We start from the raw sequence: 27408 nt of genomic DNA, 5'->3' as shown, positions 1-27408 counted from the left end.
TGAAGCGCCAACTCTTTATTCCTTTTCCATAGATGCTGCCTGACCTGCTGAGTTCCTCCAGCATTTTGTGTGTGTCATTCTCTACTTCCAGAATCTGCAGAATCTTTTGTGTTTATGAGCTACAGTTGCATAAGTCTGCAGTTTTGCTTACCCCATTATAAGAAAGACAATGTTAAACAGTTATGAGGATATTGCCAGGAGCAGAAGGCTTGAATTAAAGGGAGAGGTTGGCTAGTGTAGGTCTTCATCCCTTGGAAACTATGAGAATGTTCAAAATTATGAGAAGCACAGAAAAAGTGCATGGTACAGTCTTTTCCCAGTGTAGGGGAGTCCAAAACATGGGTGCATAGATTTAGGACAAGAGAAATATTGAAAAGTGACCTGATCGTCAACTTTCTCCATGCAGAGGGTGGCGAGTGTATGGAATGAGCCATCCGAGGAAATGGTTGAGGTAGAGACAATATGAAGAACTTGGATAGGTACATGGAGGAGTGGGGCTCAGAGAGTCACCAGTCAAACACAGGAAACTGGGACGAGCTGGGTGGGCAGCATGGTCAGTGTGCACTGTAGGGCCCATAACCTGAAGCCGTGCTACATTGCTCTGAGTCCATAACACTTGAGCTTCAGATCTGTCAGCTCATGCCAGCTGCCACCCAGTGATCAACAGCATAATCACAGATAGAAACCAACTGTGCTCTGGAAACGGTACCACATCATACAAGCCAGGACCAACAGGCTCTGGGACAGCTTCTTCCACCAGGCCATCAGACTGTTTAATTCATGCTGATGCAACTGCATTTCTATGTTATATTGATTGTCCTGTTGTATATAATATCTATTATAAATCACTATAAATTGCACATTTAGATGGAGACGTAACATGAAGATTTTTACTCTTCATGTATGTGAAGGATGTTAAGTAATAAAATTAATTAATACAACGTGTTTACAAAGGATTGTGGTCACTGTCCAAGCTGTCTGCATTTGTGAAAGTTAAAGCTGCTGAAATCATAAATAAAACAATCAAAACATCAAGACAAGCAAGGATGCAAATTTGTCTTAAGTCATAAAGCTTGTTTTAAATAGGAGCAGTATTTACTGGTTAGGTTTTAGAAAAGAATATTGGAAATATGCTGCTGTATTCAACATGCATGGAAGGAAGGGAATCGATAGAATGATATTTAGGAATAAAGTCCAAGAGGTGACTGCAGTCCAGCTCATTCACCAAACTGCTGGCCGGCACTCTGTGAATGGTCCTGTTATCCATCAACAGTGAAACATTAGCTCCTCTAGCATCTGGTGAAAAGAAATGATGGGGAAGTTTGACAAAATTTGTGCTGGCATCCTGAAGTCACAAGCAAGTAATTAAAATGCAAATAAAAGTTTTGGACTGCCTAGCACTAAAGATTTTTGGCTCGGAAAGTTATGGCTTAAATATTAGCCTCTGAACTGCTTATACTGCGGTTGCTCTGTGCAGCTTGAAACACGACAAAACTTCACAGAATTTGAAGAATCAGAGCAGAAACGGAGCGAGAATGAGCCACATCAAATGGACTTATTCACTCCTTTAAGCTGTGAACGTATTTAAAGGTTATCGCTTTGATTAAAGTAACGCACAAAATACATTCTTTGACAATGTGTGGTTTATGTGCTAACATTGTATAGTGCAATTTCTATTTTAAGAGGATTAAGAACATCGTTCTCTGAAACATCAAGGACTAGAAGTGCTTTAACAATGTCTCTTGTGTATACTATTTTAATAAAAACCATAGGTGAAAAGGAATTCACATCAAGTTTCAAGTTGAACAATAATTACAAGACACCAAGGATTAATAAACTGAGCACAAGTGAAGTTGAGTCACTATTACTTTGTAAACTTATTCATCATTTTATCAGATGATCTCATTAAACAAAGAACATCCCACACATGGATATTGGAACACACCTAGTTCTTGATCAGAAACACAAATGTATATGAAAGTCAAACATATTTAGTTTATTACAGCTCAGTACATTGGAGTTCTGAGTTCCGTTCCAGTGTCTTCTGCATGTCCTCCCCATGGAATATGCGGGTTTTCTCTGCGTCCTCCTGTTTCCTCCCATAGCCCAAAGACGAACCGGGTAGGTTAGTTAGTCATTGTAAATTGCCCCGTGATCAGGTTAGGGTTAAATTTGGATTGCGGGTGTACAGCTTGATGGGCCAAAAGGACCTATTCAGCACCATATATTTAAATAAATAAACAGATAGACTGACAGATAGGTAAGAAACACATTCCTTACCCGATTTTCCAGTCTGGACATCTGCTCCTTATAGTAAGCATTGAGCTTCTGCAGTTCTTCCTCTTTTTCTTTCAATTGCTTGATCTGAAAATCAAAGAGAGCAGCCAATTGTAACTTCGTGAATGAATAACATTGACACTATAGTATGACCACAAAACTTGTTTATTACTGAATCAGAACTGTGTACAACACCGCTACACTGGGCTATCCTGCATAGACGGTCAGCCTGGCCACCTCAAAGATAAAGTCAGACAAATTTCAACAAGGCAATTAGCTCTTTTATAACAATACGATTTTAAAGACCGTTCAAAGCAGGTGAACAGCACTCTTCTGTCCCCTGATGAAAGAACAGGAAATAATAACTCATTATTGCTTGCACTGGGACAAATGGCAGACAGTGTCTACTGTGGAAATAGGAGCAAGAGAAATACAGTGAATGAAAAATGTTTCATATTGCATTGTTAGATGTAAACCTCCAAGAGGACCACAACTTTGTCATTGGGTTCCTCAATGACCTGGAGAGCTACGTTGGCCTGAGTCAGGGGTTTATGCTTTGACTCTTCATAGGGTCACCCATGCTAAATGAGTCAAAGGATAGACACCAGACTAAGAGCCGTCTATCGGTCCTTCAGGTTTGCTGGGTTCCGCTCAGGATTAACAACCCTGACTGGTGAAACAACATTTTTACGGAAGCAGCATGCGTGCAGCAGTATTCCTGAGCCTGCATTTGGGACTTGTGTGACTGATAGTTTTCACAACTATCAGGAAGCTAATGACATGACGAAGGAAGCCCTGAACACTGAAAGGGGCGATGGACCTTCACTGCTGCTCTAAACACCAGTGGTATAATGGGTTGTAAGTAAGTCAGATGTAAAAATAATCTCTGAAAATCAAGTCAGGTGCCCATAACTCATTTTGAGAGACTGAACTGGAGGAATAACAGACGTCACTGTAGCATAGTGGTTGGCATGACACTATTACAGCTCAGAGCATTGGAGTTCAATTCTAGCCTCCTCTGTAAGGAGTTTGTATGTCCTCCCCGTGGAACGCATGGGTTTCCTCCAGGTGCTCCAATTTCTACCCACAGTTCAAAGTCGCAAGGATTAGTAGGTTAATTGGTCATTGTAAATTGTCTTGTGATTAGTCTAGGGTTAAATTAATGGGTTGTTGGTGGCATGGCTCATGGAGTCAGAAGGGCCAATTTTGCATTGTATCTCCAAATAATATAAATAAAATTTAAAATTGCAGAGCAAATGAGTAGTTGCGAAACTACTAATTGACCAACTTCACTAATCACTTCACTTAGATTAGCTGCTGGTTAATTCAAATCGTGAAGGCACAATGACTTCACTGCAGACAATTCTGATAGATCTGACATTTTTTGACCAAAAGCTAGCAAAAACACTTAACTATATTCTTCTATAACTGTAAAATAACTATTTGTCTTTTTAAATCAAATATATTTCCCCCTGTGAAATAATCTTAAGAGTATACTGTTGTTTTACTTCTGCTCTCAATGTCCTTCAAGGCACTATAATGACTTCTGCGAAACTTGAAAGTCTTTTGATGAATCCTTTATGAAGTAGCTGCTGCTAGGAATATAGATGCCCTAATAATACTCTGAAGCAATGTCTTCTATAATGAACAATCCCTACACATCCTTTGTGGAGAGAATGATGGAGTGAACTTGAAGTAGAATCATCTCCCTTATTTACTCTTAATTTTTCATCTTCAGAAACAATGAATGTCTTGACAATTTAGCTTTGTGTGAAGGAGAAAATCAGTAGGCTGACTTAGAAAACTCCAGTTTTGTCATTATTTAGTGTTTCGACTTCATGAGTTTTGTAGCACAAGTTCATTAACTAATTTCATAAACCACAACCTAACTTAAATTTCACCCTGTCCCATATACAATGGATTCTGGTTAATTGGGATAAATCAGGACCAGTACATTTTGGCCCAATTAATGGCTGTCCCAATTAGCCAAAGTTACATGGAAACAGTTAAAAGGTATAAAAAGATAAACTACCATTTAACTGAGTTTAAATCAAATACAGAACAAATTAGAATATTACCAATTACACTACAGTACTATAAAACTGTGTAATAGTTCCTAGTAGTCATCAACAGAGGATTTCATTCAGTGCACTGTTGTGTTCTTTTGATTGATTGTAAATGAACAACATTAGGGCAGACACCTCATACAAAGAATGGACTGCCTTCATACAATCCTTTCAACAATTGCATCTTCCAAATCTTCATTTTCACTGTAACATTCAAGATAATTGTCAATACCTTTACGGTCTTCATAGCTCCTAACCTGAAGTAGTAAAATCATTTCATTTTCACTCCTTAATGCTTGAAACCACAGTGAGCATAACAGTTTCAAATTGTCTTACTGCTTATCCCTTACAAACTATTAGTGACAAAAATCACTGCTTTTAGAACATAAACACATGTAACTGTTGTTATTTAAGAACTGTTTGCTCTACGTATGGTGTAGTGTCATGCATGTGCATGCAACTAACTCAAGTTAAAAACTGCTCGGCAGCAGTCTCCTGTCCCAATTAAGCAGCATAGTGTCCCAAATAAATAAAGAAAATCCCAGCTATTTTCTCAATTAGTTTTTGTTCTTTATAATTTGTCCCAAATAAGCAGCTGTCCCGATTAACCAATGGCCCAATTAACTGATTATAATTGCAAAATGTTAGGGTGCGGCTCTACAAGATAACGAAAACCAATAGCTCAAAGTGTCTCCTGGAAGCAAGAACAGCACTACATGCTTTCTAATTAAAGGTAAATTACTCTTTTGCCAAGAAATTATATGACCTCAGATGGGTTGTACAGATTTATGTATTATCCAAAGATGAGATAGATCTTTTGGATTGACTTGAATGGGGATCAGAATTGAAAAATATATGGAATGTAGGGTTAGATTGATCTTAGAGTAGATTAAAGTCAGCACAACATTGTGGGCTGAAGGGTTTGTACCGTACTGTAAATGTTCTATTTTTTATGTAATAAAGCAGAGGAGTTGAGACCAATGCTCATCCAAAATAATGCCGTAGGCGATATGATTCTAAAACTAGCATTTTTGCCGGGAAGATACAAAGGTAAAAAGAAACAAAAGTTCCTTTGAAAGTAGTTGGGGGGGTGGATCTAGTTACCATGATCCATAAAGGGAAAATGAAGGCCAAACTAGGAAAAATTTCCACTAAGGGAATTTGAAAAACACATATCCAAATTTATAAGTAGAAACTCAAAAGGTTATGCAAGCATGCCTTGATGAAAAGCTATGTGGGCATGTGAATTAAAGAGGCTGCAATGGATATGCAACTTTATTGAGTACAGGATGGAACCAAATGTAGTCATCTTCTGCTGTAGCCCATCCATTTAAAGGTTTGACGTGTGTGTTCAGAGACGCTCTTCTGCACACCATTGTTGTAACGCCTGGTTATCTGAGTTATTGTCGCCTTTCTGTCAGCTTGAACCAGTCTGGCTTTTCTTCTCTGACCTTTTTCATTAACTAGGCATTTTTGCCTACAGAGCTGTTGCTCACTGGATGTTTCTTTGGTTTTTGAACCATTCTCTGTAAATTCTAGAGACTGCTGTGTGTGAAAATCCCAAGTGACCAATCAAGTGTGACAGTGGAAAAGTGTGTATGGAACCGGAGGAAATAGCAGAGGTACTTGATGAATACTTTACTTCAGTATTCACTATGGAAAAGGATCTTGATTATTGTAGGGATGACTTGCAGTGGACTGAAAAGCTTGAGAATGTAGATATTAAGGAAGAGGATGTGCTCTTCATCAAGTTGGATAAGTCACTGGGACTGGACAGGATGTACCCCAGGTTACTGTGGGGAGTGAGGGAGGAGATTGCTGAGCCTCTGGCAATGATCTTTGCATAATCAATGAGGAGGGGAAAGGTTCCAGAGGATTGTGGATGTTGTTCCCTTATTCAAGAAAGGGAGTAGGGATAGCTCAGGAAATTATAGGCTAGTGAGTCTTACTTCAGTGGTTGCTAAGTTGATGGAGAAGATCCTGAGAGGCAGGATTTATGAAGATTTGGAGAGGCATAATATGATTAGGAATGTTCAGCATAGGTTTGGCCCTTACGAGCCTGATTGAATTTTTTGAGGATGTCACTAAACACATTGATGAAGGAAGAGCAGTAGTTGTACTGTTTATGGATTTCAGCAAGGCTTATTGAGAAAGTAAGGAGGCATGGGATCCAAGGAGACATTGCTTTGTGGATCCAGAACTGGCTTACCCACTAAAGGCAAAGAGTGGTTGTAGACAGGTCATATTCTACATGGAGGTCGGTGAACAGTGCTGTGCCTCAGGGATCTGTTCTGGGACCCCTACTATTTGTGATTTTTATAAATGACCTGGATGAGGAAATGGAGGGATGGGTTAGTAAATTTGCTGATGATACTAATGTTGGGGGTGTTGTGGATAGTGTGGAGGGCTGTAGAAGGTTACAGTGGGACATTGACAGGATGTAAAACTGGGTTGAGAAGTGGTAGATGGAGTTCAACCCAGATAAGCGTGAAGTGGTTCATTTCGGTAGGTCAAATATGATGGCAGAATATAGCATTAATGGTAAGGCCCTTGGCAATGTGGAGGATCAGAGGGATCTTGGGGTCCGAGTCCATAAGACGGTCAAAGTTGCTATGCAGGTTGACTCTGTGGTTAAGAAGGCATATGGTGCATTGGCCTTCATCAGCTTAAGAGCCAAGAGGTAATGTTGCAGTTATATAGGACCCTGGTCAGACCCCACTTGGAATACTGTGCTCAGATCTGGTCGCCTCACTACAGGAAGGATGTGGAAGCCAGAGAAAGGGTGCAGATAAGATTTACAAGGATGTTGCCTGGATTGAGGAGCATGCCTTTTGAGAATAGGTTGAGTGAACTCGGCCCTTTCTCCTTGGAGCGACGGAGGATGAGAGGTGACCTGATAGAGGTGTATAAGATGATGAGAGGCATTAATCATTTGGATAGTCAGAGGCTTTTCCCCAGGGCTGAAATGGCTAGCATGAGAGGGCATAGTTTTAAGGTGCTTGGGAGTAGGTACAGAGGAGATGTCAGGGGTAAGTTTTTTATGCAGAGAGTGGTGAGTACGTGGAATGGGCTGCCGGCGGCGGCAGTGGAGGCAGATACGATAGGGTCTTTTAAGAGACTCCTGGATGGCTACATGGGGCTTAGAAAAAAAAGAGGGCTATGGGTGGTAAAGCCTAGGTAGTTCTAAGGTAGGGACATGTTCAGCACAGCTTTGTGAGCCGAAGGGCCTGTATTATGCTGTATGTTTTCTATGTCTCTATGTTATATATTTTTCAGGCCAATATCTCATCCATATATGATTATCCTTGAAACAATAAGATTACAGACTGAAAAATACAAAAATGCTTGTAATACTCATTAGATTAGACATAACTTACAGAAAAAGAATTTGGGTTAATTACTCAGATCTGAAGCCCTTCTTCAGAACTAGGAAAGAGAGGAAACAAGTTTGCTTGTTTTGCTCCTCCATCTTCCCTTTCTTCCATGGCCTTCTATCCTGTCCTATCAGATTCCCCCTTCTCCAGCTCTTTTTCTTCTTCACTAATCAAATTCTCAACTCTTTACTTCACTCCCTCCCCCTCCTCTGGTTTCACCTATCCCCTACCACCTTGTACTCCCCTCCCTGCACCTTCTTCATCTGAAATCTCCCCCCTTTCTTTCCGGTCCTGATGAAGGGTCTTGACCCAAAATATCAACTGTTTACTCTTTTCCATTGATGATGCCTGGCCTGCTGAGTTCCTCCAGCATTTGTGTGTGTTGCTTTGGATTTCCAACATCTGCAGATATTCTTGTGTTTCCTTTATTGTGCTGTATTAGCTTTTATCACACACACTCAGTGGCCACTTTATTAGGTACACCGCTGCACTGCTCATTAACGCATAAAATCATGCAGATGATTTTATATAAACCATGCTCACGTCAAGAGGTTCAGTTCAAACATCAGAATGGAGGAAGAAATGTGATCTAAGTGACTTTGACCATGGAATGATTACTGGTGTCAGAAGGGATGGTTTGAGTATCTTAGAAACTGTTGATCTCCTGGGATTTTCACATACAACTGTCTCTAGGGTTTACAGAGGTGGTGCAAAAAAAAACAATGAATTAGTTCTGAGGATGGAAATTTCTTGTAAATTAGAGAGGTCAAAAAAGAATGACCGGACTGACAGGATGGCGACAATAACTCAAATAACCATATGTTACAACTGCGGTGTGCAGAAGAGCCTCTCTGAATGCACATGTCAAACCTTAAAGTGGATAGGCTACAGCAGCATAAGACTTCAAATACACACTTAGTGGCCACTTTGTTAGATACCTCACATAAAATATATTGTTTTCTAGTAGCAGCACAGTGCAGGACACAAAGTAACTAAGTAGCATAAAATAGGAATAAAAGAGGAAATAGGATCTGGAATATGATAGGACTTGGAATTGAATATTGTGCAATCTGTCTTCCAGCCTTACAATGGCAAGGACATTCCTGAAGCAGCTGCAGGAGGCCATCTATGCTTCAGATAGTGCCCTGATGAACTTGTGTGGTAACGTTCTGACACTGGGTTGATTGTGCGGTGAAATATACAACCAAATTCCTTTGTGTTAAGTGTTTTGATGTCCACTCATTTTATTATTACCAGAATGTCTTGTGGATTTCTCTGTAATATTCTTAAAGGTTGACTTGCAGGTTGAGTTGGTAGTAAGGAAAGCAAATGCAATCCATTTCGAGAAGACTAGAATATAAAGACAAGGGTCTAATGCAGAGATTTTATAAGGCATTGATCAGATCACACATGGAGTTTTGTGAGCAGGTTTGGGTCCCTTATTTAAGAAAGAGTGTGCTGGTATTAGAGTCCAGAGGAGGTTCACAAGAATGATCCGGGTATGAAAGGGTTAATGTACGAGGTGTGATTGATGGGTTTGGGTCAATACTCACTGGAGGTTAGAAGAATTGTGGGGAGGAATATCTCATTAAAACCTATTGAATATTGAAAGGCCCAGATACATAGAGAGCATGTTTCCTACAGCGCTGTAACCTTGGACCTCAGAATACAAGGACATCCTTTTAGATCGGAGATGAGAAGGAATTTCTTTAGCTAGGGGGTGGTGAATTTATGGAATTCATTGCTACGATGACCATGGAGGCCAAGTCATTGGGTATATTTAAAAAAGAGGTTGACAGGTTCTTGATTAGTAAGGGTGTAAAAGGTTACAGGGAGAAAGCAGGTGAACGGGGTTGAGAAGGATAATAAATAAGCATTATAGAATTGGAGCAGACTAAATAGGCAGAATGGCCAGAAAACACAGCAGGAATGAAACAGCAATTTTCTGAATGGCATCACACTAAAATGATCAATTCTTCAGAATTACCGGATTACAAGCTTTCAAAGGGCAAGCATTATGTGCCAAAATACACTGTAAAATCAAGCTGGCTGGGAAAGCGAACCATAACAGGATGAAAGGCACACACCTGTGAGGTAACTGGGCAAGAACATGCCTGAGTTCATTCTGGAATATTGAGAAACTATCTGCTTTCACAGAAAGCATGGAAATGAAAACATTAATTAAGAAAGTGAGAGAAGAGTAAATATTGTTATCCAGAGTAATCTGGAGGTCTTAGGACATGAATTGCAGAAAATGAACATGGTTAGGAAGATAATTAGGAATGCAAATGACATATTGGCCTTCATTGCAGGTGGCCCGTGTGAAATAGAAAATGAGCCTTACAAAAACTAGAGTTTTAATGAGACCGCAGCTGAATTATGTAGAAATTTTTGTTTCTTTATTCGGGGAAGAAAACACTTGCTTAAAAGTGGATGCAACAACCGTTCACTGGATTGATTAAATGTATGAAAGTATTTTTACAGGAAGAGAATAGAATGAGCTTATATTATCTGGAGTTTGGAAGAAATAGTGGTAAACCCACTTACTGTACATGTTAGGTTCTGTGGGAGTTAATTCCCATGGCTGAAGTGCATCAAACAAGGCATCAAAGAAAATTACCTGGAACACTTCTCTAGAAGCCCATTTAAAAGTAACAAGGCTAGACGTTCAAGAGGCAGACAAAAGACATATTTGACGAAATTGGGGGAGAATAACCTGGATAGAATGTGGACTGGGAAGAAGGCTCAGAAGAAAAATGTGGAAGTGATTTTGTTCTATTTATTAAAATTCTTGGTACAACTGTATGGAACTGCCTATGACAACCAATTTTCATGAATCTCTCTCATCTCAACCTTGAAATAACATAGACCAAAGAAATGAATTCCAAAGAAGAAGAAAGACTGATGGCCATTTTCATCAAGTCAGCATTTTCACTTAGCAAGAAGCTCTGGTAATACTAAACAAACTCAATGGCAACAGGGAGAAATTAATCTCATGTCTGGAGTCATGCCTTATGTACTGGAAGATCATCCCTGCCCAAGGCATCATTGGGGCAGTGTGGGACATAATTTTAAGGCAATTGGAAGAAAATATAAGGGGGGGCTGTCATAGCTAAGATCCATACATAGAGTGGTGAGTGGATGCGGAATGGTGCTAGAGGCAAGTATATAAGGGCCATTTAAGAGATTCTTAGATAGGCATAAGGGTGATAGAAAACAGAGGACTTTGTAGGAGGGAGGGGTTAGTTTGATCTTCAGAGTAGGTTAAAAGGTTGGCACTACATTATGGGCCAAAGGCCATAGTACTCTACAAAGTTCAAAGTAAATTTGTTTTCAAAGTACGTATATGTCACCATATATAACCCTGAGATTAATTCATTACAGAATAACTATAACAGCATCAATGAAAAACTGCACCAATTTGAGCGTTTAACAAGTGTGCAAAAGACAACAAACTGTGCAAATACAAAAAGAAATCATAATAATAAATAAATGAGCAATAAATATTGAGAACATAGTGACACTACAAGTTGTGGGAACATTTAAATGATGGGGCAAGTGAAGTTGAGTGTAGTTAACCTCTTTGGTTCAAGAGCCTGATGGTTGAGTGGTTATAACTGTTCCTGAACCTAGTGGTGTGGGTCCTGAGGCTGCTGTACTTCCTTCCTGATGGCAGCAGCGAGAAGAGAGCATGGCCAGGGTGTTGGGGGTCTCCAATGATGGATACTGCATTCCTGCAACAACGTTTCATGTAAATCTGCACAATGTTGGGGAAGGCTTTACCTGTGATGGACTGGGCCATATCCACTACTTTTTGTAGGAATTTCTGTTACAAGACATTGGAGTTAGTAGATGACTATACCCCTTCAACTTGACTGGTATTCCATCGACCACCTTAACTATTCATTCTCTCTATGACGGGCACATCTGTTGCAAAATACTAGGTAATTATTTTACTATCCAAATCCAGGACCTCTGCCAACAAGATAGATAAGCCATCAATCACTGCCTCCGGAAGCTCCCCCACATACATCCCTTAGAGTGAAAAGATATTTACTTCTTTATCAACCATCTTTTTATCATGAGGGGTGAGCAGGAGCTGGATCCTGTGACACAGTCATGCGTCAGCAGTATGAACAACAGCGGGCAAAACACCCAGTCTTGGGGAGCACCAGTGCTCAGCGTAATGAGACAAGAGGCGTCACTGCCCACCCTGACTGACTGTGGCCTCAATGTTAAGAAGTCCAGTATCCAATTGCTGGAGGTGTTGAGACCCAGCACAGACAGTTTCCTCACCAGTTTTTGCGATATGTTGGTGTTGAATGCTGAACTGATGTTTACAAACAGCAATCTGGCAGATGAGCCCCCATTTTCCAAGTGGGACAGTTCAGAGTGAATGGCAGAGGCTATTGCATCATCAGTGGATCAATCTGAAGGGAAGCAAACTGGAAAGGGTCCAATGTAGCCAGGGTCCAATGTAACGTGTCCAATTTGGGCAGGTTACTGTTGCCTTCCGGAATAATGGTTGCCACCTTGAAAACCATGAAGCAAAGGCCAACTCCAAAATATGTATCTAACTACTAACACTTAATAGTGCATGGGATTACCACTGCCTGGACCCAACTATCGATAACTTTGAAGTTACCATTGAGCAGAAACTCATATGCCCCAACAACAAAACCAGCATAAAATCCCAAAACCAATCTGCCATATACTGGACACACAATCATCCAGGAGTGTAAGTGGTAGCTCATCCATCCTCTAAGCATTCACCCGTCTACCACCAGCACACTGTGGTACAGTGTATACCATCCAGAACATGCAATGAGGCTACTGAATATCTGCCTCAATGGCACCTCCTAAGCCCTCGACTTTTGCCACCCATGGGGACATGGGTAGCAGGCTCAAGGGCTCTTGCTGTTCAAAGCTGGCTTCAATGAAAAAAGGAAATCTAAATTAGCAAGAACTGTCGACGAGAGGCAGTAACCTCAGGAATGCTCACTAGACTCAAACAGTATCACAATAAAAAGAAGAACTTGAAGCCAGAAACTAGGAATAACAAACTGAATAGAAAAGGTAGACTAAATATTTAATGGCAAGAGAGGAGGATGCAGCTTCCTGGCAGAAATTTGCAAGGATATACCGGGAGAGAAAACAAACACCAGGGTCAGCTCAGGATAACCTCGGAATGAAGAAGCAGACACCTGCCACAAATAGGCAGGGAAGAATAAAAGGTGAACATGAGGCAACAGAAAATCCAAATTTAAAGTTGAACATTAAAGTTGAAATACATACAACATACCCAAAAATAATGAAGTGCATTCCAAAGTGTAAGCTTCAGAGCCAATTTTAGGCAGTCAGGTAATCACCTTCCATAAACGTTTATTCTGATATATTTAATAATGCAAGTGGTGGGAAGAAACAGAGTACCATAACTAAATCAAATTCTACCTTCCATAAACCATGTGATGCACAATCTTCTTTCCAAAGAAAGATTCATAGGTTCTGTGCTTGTCATCCTCCTGATTGTCAACATAATTCACATACTCTCATTGGTAATAATGTTGAAAAAATATTTTTAGGATGTGTATTGTTGTCATTTGTCAGCTGCCTTAAGGAGCTCGAACCCTTTGTAGGGCACATTAAGAATCAAATAGAACCTGTAAGACTGAGTTACATTTTGTTATCTTGTAAAAATGGTGTAAAATTTATGTTTAACCTCTGCTTTTCATGAGATATGAGATTGCTGCTAATATGATACAATGTGCCTGCAATGTTGTTGTAAGTAAGCTTTTCATTAAATTTCTTTTGTAGATTTCAGTGAAAACTTACAATAAATTAAAAAATTATATTTAATAAAATGTAAACATTATTTACATGTACTTGTCCATATGATAACAAAACCCAATCTTCACTTTGACAAAACTATATTCAGATAGCAAGTTCCCTCAACTGAAAGACAACAGTGAACAATTTTCCTCTTTATGAAAATATAGCATTTTTCAGATTTATTGATTTCATGAGTTTCATAAAGTTCCATGACTTGCTGCATTACAGTTCAGTATCATAGCCAATGTCATTAATCTTGGGCATGAGAGCAGCAGCTGCGAGAGAAAATGGCACAAGTAACAGTGCAGAGATTAGATTTTCCTGAAAATGGTGGCCAACCATTCTGGATGCATGTGAGAAAATAGAGATGTAATGTGGCACAGTCGATTATATCACTTTTCCAACATTTGCTTTATTGTGGTTATAACTGAAATTTCTAGTTTCACACCAGTGATACATTATTACCCTCAGGGAAAATGTGCTCAAAAACAGAAGCACTAAAATCTGCAACCTTTGGGAGAGCAATATGAAACAAAAATTGGCGAAGACTCACTGCAGATAACAGGCATATTTAAGTTTATGGAACCCTGAACAAAGGTAACAAGTATTATCTTCTGATCCAGACTAATATAACATTTGATTTAAATGCCACTACACTGAAATTTGGTTAGCAAAGTTGCACAGGTGTAATCTATCTAAACAGAGCCACTCATAATAACCCAAGAAATGGAAGGGTAAACTATTCAAGTCCTTGTGTAACCAATTATTAGCTTCATGGCTGATCTTTTACCCAACATCACTTTTCTAGAGTAACTCCACATCCCCTGGACTCTCCGTCTCTGTAATTAAACTAATTACCAGTTGCAGAATTTTCAAATGATCCTGAACTCACACTGTTGAGAATGTGAAATTTGCGCACAGCTTGAAAACTATGAAATAAGCCAATCAAAACTGATGAAAATAATTTGCATTTCCTTTTATAAGGTAATTTACTAGACACGTTGAAAGCGTTGCAAACATTGTAATCTGCCATCCTATTTAAAGACTGAATGCCTTTCCAAGCAATTACTATGAATTAAAGTACTAAACTGGAATGATTTACTGTATTACAAGTTGGAAAAGATCAGATTTGAAGAGTTAGATGTCAATTATATCTTCATTTTGTAATTTTACAGTCCTTCTACTTTGAATTTGTATAGTATACTAAACTGGCTGGTACTCATTGTGGAAAATACACCTGGAAAAAGCCTGCTGCGAAATCTTCATAAAACTATTTAATTTGTACAGCATGAATATTGAAACAACTGTACTATGCAGTAAACAATTTGAAGCACCAGATAATTCTGATGACATTCAAATTTATCGACAACTTAAGTTGCCTTCCATGGGATGTTGTCAGGTCTCCATAACATTCTCCTACTACATCAAGCAATATGCAAACAATGAGGAATGCATTTGAATCAAAGTTCCAGTACAATGGAAGTACAGTATCATTATAAGTCTTGCTAACTCCCCAACTTGCCTGTTTAAAAGTTCAAGGTACATTTCTTATCAAAGAATATATGAATTATACAACCTTAAGCTTTGTCTGCTGGCAGGCAGCCACAAAACAATAAGCCCGAAATAACCCAATTAAAGAAAGATCAACACCAGTGTGCAGAGAGGGGGAAAAACACAAATTGTGCTAACAATAAAAGCAAACAACAGTATTCAGAACAAAATTGAGTCCACAGACCTGAAGCCCAGAGCAGGCCCCAAGCTGCAACTGCAGTTCATCACACAGTGGGGCAAGTGGGATAGATGGCTTCGCTGCCAAGTTTGCAGATAAAACGAAGGTTGTTGGGGGTGTGGGCAGGTAGTATTGAGGAAACAGGCAGGCTGCAGAAGGACTTAGACAGATTAGGAGAATGGGTAAGAAAGTGGCAAATGAAATTCAATGTTGGAAAATGTATGGTCATGCACTTTGGTAGAAGAAATAAATGTACAGACTATTTTCTAAATGGGGAGAAAATCCAAAAAATCTGAGTTACAAAGGGACTTGGGAGTCCTTGTGTAGAACCTGCAGGTTGAGTCCGTGATGAGGAAGGCAAATGCACTGTTAGCACTCACTTCAAGAGGTCTAGAATGCAAGAGCTGGGATGTGATGCTGAGATCTTATAATGCAGTGGCGAGGCCTCAGCTTGAGTATAGTGAACAGTTTTAGGCTCCTCATCTAAGAAAAGATGTGCTGGCATTGTAGAGGTTTCAGAGAAGGTTCACAAGGGTTATCGCATGAGGAATGTTTGATAACTTTGGGTTTGTACTGGCTGGAATTTAGAAGGATGGGGGAGGGGATCTGATTGAAACCTTTCGAATGTTAAAAGGCCTAGACAGGGTAGATGTGGAAAGGATGTTTCCTATGGTGGGGGAGTCTAGGATAATAGGGTACAGCATCAGGATAGAGAGGTGTCCATTTAAAACAGTGATGCAGAGAAATTTCTTTAGCTTGAGTGTAGTGAATTTGTGGAATTCGTTACTACATGTGGCCATGGAGTTCAGGTCGTTGGGTGTGTTTAAGGCAGAGTTTGATAGGTTCTTGATTGGTCATGGCATCAAAGGTTATGGGGAGAAGGCTGGGACTGGGGCTGAGGGGGGAAGAAAAGGATCAGCTGTGATTGAATAGAGCAGCAGACTCGATGAGCCAAATGGCCCAATTGTGCTCCTATGTCTTATGGTCTACAGTATTAAATCGCTGTGAAACTCGAGGTACGGAGCCTGGAGCAGCTGAAGCAGGCTCCTAACTACAGCAGCACAGAGTGAGGAGTAAGTGCTGCAGAGGAACGAGCAGAATCAGCCCAAGCCTCGCTCACCTTGCCTCCAGTCCTAACACTCTACCTTTTCAGTCAGTATGGGCCAGCATTTAAATTGTCAGTGCAAGCTGTTATTTTTGAATTTTTATACCAAATGTGAATTAGGTTCTCTGTCTTTTGGAGAAAAGTAAGTTTTACTGTTCTGTCCTTCTTCTTCATGTCACAGTGTGCAGCAATTCTACAATTGAGAAAGTAAACAAAAGAACAAACCTCAGGAGATCTCCTGATCATAGTCTGCAAACATTCATTATAATAAAAACAGGAGGGATAATTTTCTCCCATATTTCTCACTCTCCATGATTAGCTTCAAAGCATTGAAGGACTGACCCTTGAATTCCAAAATCATCAAATTGCTTTCAGCAACATTCTTGGTTTAACTATATAGAGATGAAAGCTATTGATTTTCATATTTATTTTTACTGCTATTTTTCAAAAGTATATTATCTGTTAACATTAAAAGTTATAGGAATTTATGTAATGCTTTTCAAGGCTTTAGGGCACTTTACAACCATTGAACTCTTTATTGTTTTCCAGACCTGGCCCTGTGAAAGGTACTCAATTATTCTTTCCATTTCTGTCACAAAATAATGATCTCACCACAACCAGGTGTTGAAAGTAGTTGGTTGGTTAAAGCTAGCCAAAGCAAATTTTAAAAATGCAGATGCTGGAGATTTGAGAATGAACACCAAGTATTAGAAATACTCAGCAGATCAGGCAGCATACGTAGTGAGAAAAACAGAGTTAACTTGTGGAAAATCACATCAAAACAGAAGCAATGAAAGGAAAGTAACTGGGCTAACAGAATTGACTGCCGTCCTTTATCCATAACCATGGTTTCCACTGTACCGATTGACAGGCTTCACATCTGTGTCCTCTCAATTCCCTACACTTCAGTCCCTACCCGCTCCTCATCAGAGTAAAAGCAGGGTTCCCCCTTTCTCACCTTCCACACCACCAGTTACACTATTCAACAGGTTATACTGTAATTTCTTCCATTACCTACAAGATTCCTCCACTAAACCCTCATCTGACCTTCTCCTTCCTTTTCAGAATCTTGAAGGGAGCATCTCTCCACAACTCCCTGGTTCACTTTACCATATCCAACAACCACTGTTTCTCATGGTATTTCATGTGCAGTCTGTGTACTAACTGTAGAACATAGAACACTACAGCCTACGATGATTGTGCTGGCCATACCAATCTAACTAATCAATGTACCTGCATAAGACCCATTCCATGCCTGTCCAAATGTCTTTTAAAAGTTGAGCCTTTCCCAGCATTTTGGGACCCAAAGAGCTTTTCTAGGCGAAGCAGTAATGCATTTAGATTTTCAGTTCTAACATAGAAAACCTACAGCACAAAACAGGCCCTTTGGCCTACAAAGCTGTGCCGAACATGTTCTTACTTTACAAATTACCTCTAGGGTTACCCATAGCCCTCTATTTTTCTAAGCTCCAAGCTCCATGAACTTGTCCTCCCTACACCGGAGAATTCCAAAACAGACTGAGTAATCACTCTGCAGAATGTATTGTTTCAACCTGTGAGGTTGAATCAGAGCTTCCAGTGGCTTGTTGTTTTAAACCCCCATCTCTTTCTGACTGAATAAATGGCCCACCAACTTTATCAGCAATTTCCAATATTTAAGTGAAAAATACTTTTCAGGGTAAGAGTTCTGATGCTAAAGTCTCTCAGGATGAAGCAGTGCATTGACTGGGTGAGCCTGGGAGAGGAGATTGATTTCCAGAAACAGAGTAAGTCTGGTGGATTGGCAGCACAGTAACATAGTCGCTAGCACAAACCTTTATAGCACCAGCTGTAAAATCGAACAGGGTTCAATTCCCTCCACTGTCTGTAAGGAATTTGAAAGTTTTCCCCATTATTGTGTGGGTTTTCCTCTGGGTGCTCCAGTTTCCTTGCACATATTAAAGAGACGTATATGTTAGGGTGAGTAACGTGTGGCAATGCTATGTTGGTGCTTGATGTAGCACCATTGTATGTTTTGATATACATCTGACAAATAACGCTAATCTTTAGAAACATAGAAAAACAAAAAACCTACAGCACAATATAGGCCCTTTGGCCTACAATGCTGTGCCGAACATGATTTTTAAATGATTTTTCTTTCAATGTCTTGGTGAATGCTAATAAAATGGCAGTTGTCACATGGCACAGAAACAGGTCAGTCAGCCAAACTGGTCCACACTGATAATAAATATGTAAAAGTTAAATAAATAGTAAAGCTAGTCTAGTACAGTATATACATTTAAAAGAAGCAAATGCTGTTATTGTACATAAATATTTCTCACTTACAAGAGAATACATGCACACAAATTTAATAAAAAATCACGTCCTTCTATTTGTTCACCAAACCATGCCAGGAACAAACAGGTTGCACTTGTGTTTTCATGAGCCGTAATCCTTTTCTCAGCTGGGCAAAAGTGTGCTTCACAGTGGGAAGTACAGAGTAAGGTGTTGCCAATGTTCTACAAGTACTCTAGACCCAGGAGTCAGATTTTACAGGTGCCAATTAATTCTTTAAGCCTTTGAAGAATTCCTTTATCTGCTGTCAACAGTGCAAAGTTCAAGCATGAAGAAAGTTCTCTCTCAAAGTCAATAGTGCATGGCAATGGTCATTAAGAGATAATTATTTTCAGTGTAATTGTGGGCTTCACTGAGTGTACTAATGGCAGGTTCAAGTACCATCACTACAACCACTTCAGCTACTCCTCTCCACGGCCCCTCATCCCCCCCCCCCCCACCGCACTGCTAATTTATGCTTACTCTCCATACCTCATCCCTACACTGATACAGTTACTGTCCTACTATGTTTTCATATGCTCTGCTGCTATCTAGAAGAGTCCCTCTTTCCAAGAGTCACATTATCATTTCCCGTTAGTTAACTCATGTTCAGATATTTCTGAACCTAATGTCAGCTATGTACAGTATATACGACCACACTCAACAGTTCCTTAAACATTATGTTTCATAGCAGTGCTTCTATATTTACTTTTATTGTGTTAGTTAATGCTTATTGTGTTTTTTTTAAATTCTGCATTGGATTTAACAAACATCTTAAGCCTTCTGGTTTAAAATGGCACTGGTGAATCTCAGCAATGTCTGGCTGCTGGCTAACAAAACAAGGAAAACAACCACATACTTTTTTAACCACATTTTTTTCTGGCAAGCGATCATGGCAAGTAATAGTCAGCAACTTCCCTTTGGATGTGGCAGAACCGAGGCGAGGCGAGGCGAGGCAGTAGGTTCGTCGCTGCGAGTGAGGAAAACCCAAGGCTCTATCAACTTGAGCACTATGCCGAATCACAAAGTTCAGGTGCAAGCTGAATCAAGGTGGCAGGGTCCAGGCACCAGAGCGTATCTAGGTGACTGAACCCAATGTTTGGATGAGGACTTCAGAGCTGGGCCAGGTTGAAACGGTCAGGGTGGTGGGAGCCGAGGCGAGGGGCAGGTGAGTTCAGCTCTTTGCTCCATGATGTCTACTTGGCTCTGCTTTGAACTCTGGCTCTCGGACTCTCTTTGTTCAGAACTTCAGTTCAGAACACTATTTGCCTGTGATTATCTCTTGCATGATGTGTGTGTGCTTTTTGCTCTCTTCACATTGGGTATTTGAAGGTCTTTTTCATGGATTCTATTGGGTTTCTTTGTTTTGTGGCATCCTGCTAGGAAATGAATCTCAAGGTTGTATAATGTTTACATACTTTGAAAATAAATGTACTTTTGAACTTCATTTTCCTTTACACTTATGTACACTGAGTGATAATAACTACAGCTGTGAAGATCCCTGCTGCACCTGATGACCCTGTGATCTCTGTTTCAGAGACTGATATTAGGCTGTCTTTAAAGAGAGTGAATCCTCGTAAGGAGGAACATCCAAATGGAGTACCTGGTAAGGCTCTGAAAACCTGCGCCAACAACTGGCGGGAGTATTCAAGCACATTTTCAACCTCTCACTGCTATGGGCAGAAGTTCCCACTTGCTTCATGAAGGCAACAACTATACCAGTGCCTAAGAAGAATAATGTGAGCTGCCTTAATGACTATTGCCCGGTAGCACTCACACCGACAGTGATGAAATGCTTTGAGAGGTTGGTCACGACTGGACTGAACTCCTGCCTCAGCAAGGGCCTGGACCCATTGCAATTTGCCTATCGCCACAATAGGTCAATGGCAGATGAAATTTTACTGGCTCTCCACACAGCTTTAGATCACCTGGACAACACAAACACCTACATCAGGATGCTGTGCATGGACTATATCTCAGCATTTAATACCGTCATTCCCACAATCCTGATTGAGAAGTTGCAGTACCTGGGCCTCTGTACTTCCCTCTGCAATTGGATCCTTGACTTCCTAACCGGAAGACCACAGTCTGTGCAGGTTGGTGATAACATATCCTCTTCACTGACAATTAACACTGGTGCACTTCAGGGGTGTATGCTTAGCCTACTGCACAACTCTCTGTATACCAGTAGTTGTGTGGCTAGGCACAGCTCAAATACCATCTATAAATTTGCTGATGACCCAACCATTGTTGGTAGAATCTCAGGTGATGACGAGAGGGCGTACAGGAGTGAGATATGCCAACTAGTGGAGTGCTGCCGCAGCAACAACCTGGCAATCAACGCCAGTAAGACGAAAGAGATGATTGTGGACTTCAGGAAGGGTAAGACGAAGGAACACATATCAATCCTCATAGAGGAATCAAAAGTGGATAGAGTGAGCAGTTTCAAGTTCCTGGATGTCAAAATCTCTGAGGATCTAACCTGGTCCCAACATATCAATGTAGTTATAAAGAAAGCAAGACAGCAACTATACTTCATTATGAGTTTGAAGAGATTTGGCATATCAACAAATAGACTCAAAAACTTCTATATATGTACCGTGAAGAACATGCTGACAGGCTTCATCACTGTCTGATATCGGGGCGGCTACTGCACGGGACCGAAATAAGCTGCAGAGGGTTGTAAATCTTGTCAGCTCCATCTTGGGCACTAGCCTACTAAGTACCCAGGATATCTCCAGGAAGTGGTATCTCAGAAAGGACCCCCATTATTAAGGATCCCCAGCACCCAGGGCATGCCCTTTTCTCACTCTTTCCATCAGGTAGGAGGTACAGAAGCCTGAAGGCACACACTCAGCAATTCAGGAACAGCTTCTTCCCCTCTGCCATCCGATTCCTAAATGGACATTGAACCCTTGGACACTACCTCACTTTTTAGTTTTACATTATTTCTGACTTTTGTACGTTTTAAATCTATTCAATATACTTTTAATGTAATTAAGTTATTTAATTATTTTTATTATTTTATCTATTTATTTTTCTTCTGTATTATATATTGCATTGAACTGCTGCTGCTAAGTTAACAAATGGCACATCACAAATCAGTGATAATAAACCTGATTCTGATTCTGAGTAATCTTGAATCTTGAATGATATTCAAGTACCCCTTTGGTGTGGACACTCTAACAACTGCTTCGTGATAACACTGTAAATACAGGTCCATAAGGAAATTACTTGGACTGAACATCAAGCACTTTTCACAAATGCCATTCTTGTCACAAATGGACTATGTAATCAGCAGAACAAAAAGTTACCTGAAATACACGCTGACTTGAAAGACATTGTCCTTGAACCTACAAAAGCAAGACATAGCACTGGATTTTACATTACTTGGTTGAAACTACAATAACTATCCATCGAAGGAGGATTGCATTCTTCCTTACTCCTTTCTACAGAATTGGAAATTCATTTTTTTCATTTTGGCAACTATTGTTTTCTCCTCCAGTTTTCCTCTATTTCTGCAAAGTTACTATCAGTATATAGTGGCAGTTATATGACTAAGAATATTCAGAGTTAAGCAAACTGGCTGAGTTGAGTTGTTTGCCAATCTTGACAATTCACTTGCAAACGCTTCGTCACCATACAAGGAGACATCATCAGTGCGCCATTAACAGTGGTGTATCCTCTGAATGCATGGCCTTTATATACTTATCAATCAGCTGATTGGCTGACATCATGGAAACTCAACTCTGGTATAGGGAGGAAATCTCATTGCTGATTGGTTGCATAGGAAACTTTGTGCGTTGTGGTCTGAAAGTTTGCCCGCATTGACTCATAAGGCGACGACTTTGCAGACCAAAAGAACGAACCAAGCTTTTGGACAAGACCAATGTGTTCTACAAAATCCAATGCGGGAACTATGACAAAACTGAGAAAGAACAACTCAGTCCAACCTGAGCTACACATCTTCTGAATTATTTCCAATAAATGAACCAGGGGATACATTTGCTTCACTCATAGCAGGAGAAGTTGCTGTTAAAGTCTTAATAGTCATTAAAAAAAATTGATCAAAAAATTCTTTATAGAAGGAAAGCCCCATCCTTGTTGAATCTGTCCTAAGTGAGGCACCAGGCTGATGTGGATATATTTGGCTGTTATGGCTTCATGGTAATGTTGCCTGTTAATTATCCTCTGAACAGCTGAGGCAATTAAGAATTAGAGACAGGGAATAAATACTGGCCTTGTCAATAACTTCCACAGCCTGTGAGTGAAAACTGCTTTGGTGTAGGGCTATATACTTGTCTTCTTGGGCCTTAATCCTAATTCATTCCCTGAATTTACTCCACCTGGTATCAAGAGTGACAGAAAAAAAACAGCAGGATCAAAGACAACCTATAAGCTCAGTATTCATGCACCTCACAATATTCTCTTTAAACAAAATCCCTGTTTAAATGGACTGATTCTATTATCCACACTTGTATGCTGTCTACTGTTTAATACACACAACCATCACATCTCTCCGAAATCCTGGTAAAAACATAATTGCATGAATATTCCACTTGCACATTATACTGAAATCCTACTAGAAAGGAACAAACTTAATATCGAAGGATTAGGGAAAATCCTTCCTGTGAAAAAAATAATTTTAGCAATCAATCCTGCTTGCAACACTAACCAAGTTTATAGAGTTAAATTGCAGATTTTGTGTTAACAAAATGGCACTTTGTCGCAGAGGATCTTCTCCAACTCCAGATACAAGTTGGCTGATGACACCACTGTTGTGGGCCTTATCAAAGGTGGTGGAGATGGAAAATTTGGCTGAGTGGTGTCAATAAGACCAAGGAACTGATCGTAGACTTCAGGAGAGGGAAACCAGAGGTTCCATTACATAAATATAATTGTGAGAAAAGCACGACAATGCCTCTACTGCCGCAGGAGTCTGCAGAGATTTGGTATGTCATGGAAAACCTTGGCAAACTTCTATAGATGTGTGGTGGAAAGTGTGCTGACTGGCTGCATTATGGCCTTCTATGGGAACACTAATAACTTTGAGTGGAAAATCCAACAAAAAGATAGTGGATTCAGCCCAATATATCATGGGTAAAACCCTCCCAACTATTGAGTACATCTATATAAAACACTGACATAAGAGAACAGCACACATCATCAAAGATCCTCACCACCCAGGCTATGCTCTTTTCTCGCTGCTGCCATCAGGTAGAATCAGGACTTGCACCACCAGGTTCAAGAACAATCACTACCCCTCGACCATTAGGCTTTTGAACAAAAGGGGTTAATTACACTCATTTAGGGACCCTTATCTTGTTATTTCACGCTCGTTATTTATTGCTATTTATTTCTTATCTGCATTTGCACAGTTTGCTTACAGTTTACAGATCCTGATGTTTTCAGTTACAGCTCTATAGATTTGCTAAGTGTACCTGCAGTAAAAGAATCTCAGGGTTGCCTGTGGTGATATGTATGTACTCTGATAATAAATATTACAAATGTACTTTGAACTTGGTGCTTTTAAAAAATATTTACTGTTAACTGCTCTTTTTCCCTCCATTACACATGTTTCTCAGGCTACTCAACAGCTGCCAAGGTACCACCAGCCTTTCATGACGCATATCACCTCAAAACCTTGCTTTCAGTAATAGCATCCATGTCCAATTCCAGTTCTAAGAAGTTAAGTCTACAGTTTAGCAATCCATACAACCAGTCAATGGAAACAAAAAATCTTTCTCTGTATCACAAAAGAGAAAATTTTCTCCAAGTGAACACACTCAAAATGCTGGAGGAGCTCAGCAGGCCAAGCAGCATCTATGGAAAAGAGTAAGCAGTGAATGTTTTGAGCCAAGACCCTCCATCAGTCCTATTGACTGTTTACTCTTTTCCACAGATGTTGCCTGACCTGCTGAGTTCCTCCAGCATTTTGTGTGTGTTGCTTTGGATTTTCAGCATCCGCAGATTTTCTCATGTTTGTGATTTTCTCCATGTCTATGGCTATTCTGTGGCATCCAAAACTGCAAGGCTGAGCTTAACAACTGTAAAAACCCCTGCAGATGCCACAGAGAACAACATGGGACAATGTAATATCCCTCACTACAAATGAGGAAACATGGCACTTTAAAGGCTTCAGTGACACATCTTGCTGTGTGCTGATATCTCACGCTTGAAAAATAAAGCATTGGCACAAGATGCAGACAAGAACAGGGGAAACCACTCTATAAATGCAGCAATTTAGTAATGCTCAACATGTCAGAGTGCGTTAGTATTCAGTGCTGGGCCATTTACGGTTCCCACAGGAAACACAACAATCACTAGCACAACAATGAAAGGTAATATACTCCTCTCCGAGGGAGTAATGATGATGAATAAAATGATTAATGTTCTCTTAAATGCACAAGGTTTAAATATCAGCATTGATACCTGAAGTGCTACATTAAGTGTATAAGCACATAATACCTTTACAAAGACCATTTCGTCATACCTCTCAAAATGTGTTCAATCTGGAGTATGGTTTATAGAGTGTAGACAAAATGTGCACATTATTTGCAGTAATTGGGAGAGAAGGGGTACAGTGTAATTCTATTTATATATTGATTGATTGTAATACAGCAACCCCTCCCCCCTTTTTAACCCAAGCCAATGCTACATTTGGCATAGACCATTTGGGTTAAAGGGCCTGTTTCTGTACTCCCTTACTTGATGAGTTTAAAATAAGTTCATTGCTAACTGAAGTTGCCAATAATAAGTTGACAATAAAATAATTTAAGTTGCCAATTTAACTCTTTGATGAGGATTTCCCAATTGCAGTTAACATGCTTCGAGCAAGCCCATGGGCCAACAAGATTGGGCCACAGTTATCAGTACACACTACTCGTCCCCCTCCAAATAGAATCTCCTCCATCTAAACCAAGTCAAGTCAAGTCAAGTCACTTTTTATTGTCATTTCGAACATAACTACTGGTACACAGTAAAAACGAGACAATGTTTTTCAGGACCATGGTGCTACATGAAACAGTACAAAAACTAGATTGAACTACATAAAAACAACACAGAAAAAAACTACACTAGACTACAGACCTACCCAGTACTGCATAAAGTGCACAAAACAGTGCAGGCATTACAATAAATAATAAACAAGACAATAGGCACAGTAGAGGGCAGTGAGTTGGTGTCAGTCCAGGCTCTGGGTATTGAGGAGTCTGATGGCTTGGGGGAAGAAACTGTTACATAGTCTGGTCGTGAGAGCCCGAATGCTTCAAAGCCTTTTCCCAGACAGGAGAAGAGTTTGTATGAGGGTTGCATGGGGTCCTTCATAATGCTGTTTGCTTTGTGGATGCAGCGTGTAGTGTAAATGTCTGTAATGGCGGGAAGAGAGATCCTGATGATCTTCTCAGCTGACCTCACTATCTACTGCAGGGTCTTGCAATCCGAGATGGTGCAATTTCCGAACCAGGGAGTGATGCAGTTGCTCAGGATGCTCTCAATACAACCCTTGCAGAATGTGATGGGGGGGGGGGGTGGGAGATGGACTTTCCTCAACCTTTGCAGAAAGTAGAGACACTGCAGGGCGTTCTTTGCTATGGAGCTGGTGTTCAGGGACCAGCTGAAATTCTCCATCAAGTGAACACCAAGAAATTTGGTGCTCTTAATGATCTCTACTGAGGAGCCGTCAATGTTCAGCGGGGAGTGGTTGCTCCATGCCCTCCTGAAGTCAACAACCATCTCTTTCCACCCTGTCTCTTGCAAAAATGCTATCCCCTTCTCACATGCTATCCCTCCTCCACATCTGCTCTCAGGATGAGGCTTTTCATTCCAGGACGAAGGAGATATCTTCCTTTTTTAAACAAAGGGGCTTCCCTTCTTCCACCATCAACTCTGCTCTCAAATGCATCTCTCCCATTTCCTGCACATATGCCCTCACCCCATCCGCCCACCACCCAACTCGGGATAGGGTTCCCCTTGTCCTCACCTACCACCCCACCAGCCTCCGGATCCAATGTATAATTCTCTGTAACTTCCGCCACCTCCAACGGGATCCCACTACCAAGCACATCTTTCCCTCCCCCCTTCTTTCTGCTTTCCGCATGGATCGCTCCCTACACGACTCCCTTGTCCATTCATCCCTTATCCTTGCAAGCAGAACAAGTGCTACACCTGCCCTTACACTTCCTCCCTCACCACCATTCAGGGCCCCAGACAGTCCTTCCAGGTGAGACGACACTTCACCTGTGATCGGCTGGTGTGGTATACTGCGTCCGGTGCTCTCGGTGTGGCCTTTTATATACTGGTGAGACCCGACACAGACTGGGAGATCGTTTCGCTGAACACCTACGCTCGGTCCACCAGAGAAAGCAGGATCTCCAAGTGGCCACACATTTTAATTCCACGTCCCATTCCCATTCTGATATGTCTATTTATGGCTTCCTCTACTGTTAAGGTGAAGCCACACTCAGGTTGGAGGAACAACACCTTATATACCGTCTGGGTAGCCTCCAACCTGATGGCATGAACATTGACTTCTCTAACTTCTGTTAATGCCCCTCCCCTTCTTACCCCATTCCTGATATATTTAGTTTTTTTTCTCTCTCTGTCCATCACTCTGCCTGTTCTCCATCTCCCTCTGGTGCTCCCCTCTCCCTTTCTTTCTCCTTAGGCCTCCCGTCCCATGATCCTTTCCCTTCTCTAGATCTGTATCCCTTTTGC

The 27408-nt window shown here is 40.6% G+C and overlaps 1 protein-coding gene across 1 annotated transcript in view; it reads right to left on the bottom strand.

The window, feature by feature from the left end:
• The window catches only part of chchd3a (coiled-coil-helix-coiled-coil-helix domain containing 3a), a 276683-nt gene that overhangs the window by 75030 nt on the left and 174245 nt on the right, over positions 1-27408 (bottom strand). The window contains exon 5 of the mRNA XM_059987076.1: positions 2281-2364. Within this exon, the coding sequence (XP_059843059.1) occupies positions 2281-2364 (84 nt within the window). The remainder of the gene's footprint in view (positions 1-2280; positions 2365-27408) is intronic.

The sequence above is a fragment of the Hypanus sabinus genome, chromosome 13, assembly GCF_030144855.1.
Source record: "Hypanus sabinus isolate sHypSab1 chromosome 13, sHypSab1.hap1, whole genome shotgun sequence".
Classification (NCBI taxonomy): domain Eukaryota; kingdom Metazoa; phylum Chordata; class Chondrichthyes; order Myliobatiformes; family Dasyatidae; genus Hypanus; species Hypanus sabinus.
This window is presented reverse-complemented; position numbering and strand designations above follow the sequence as displayed.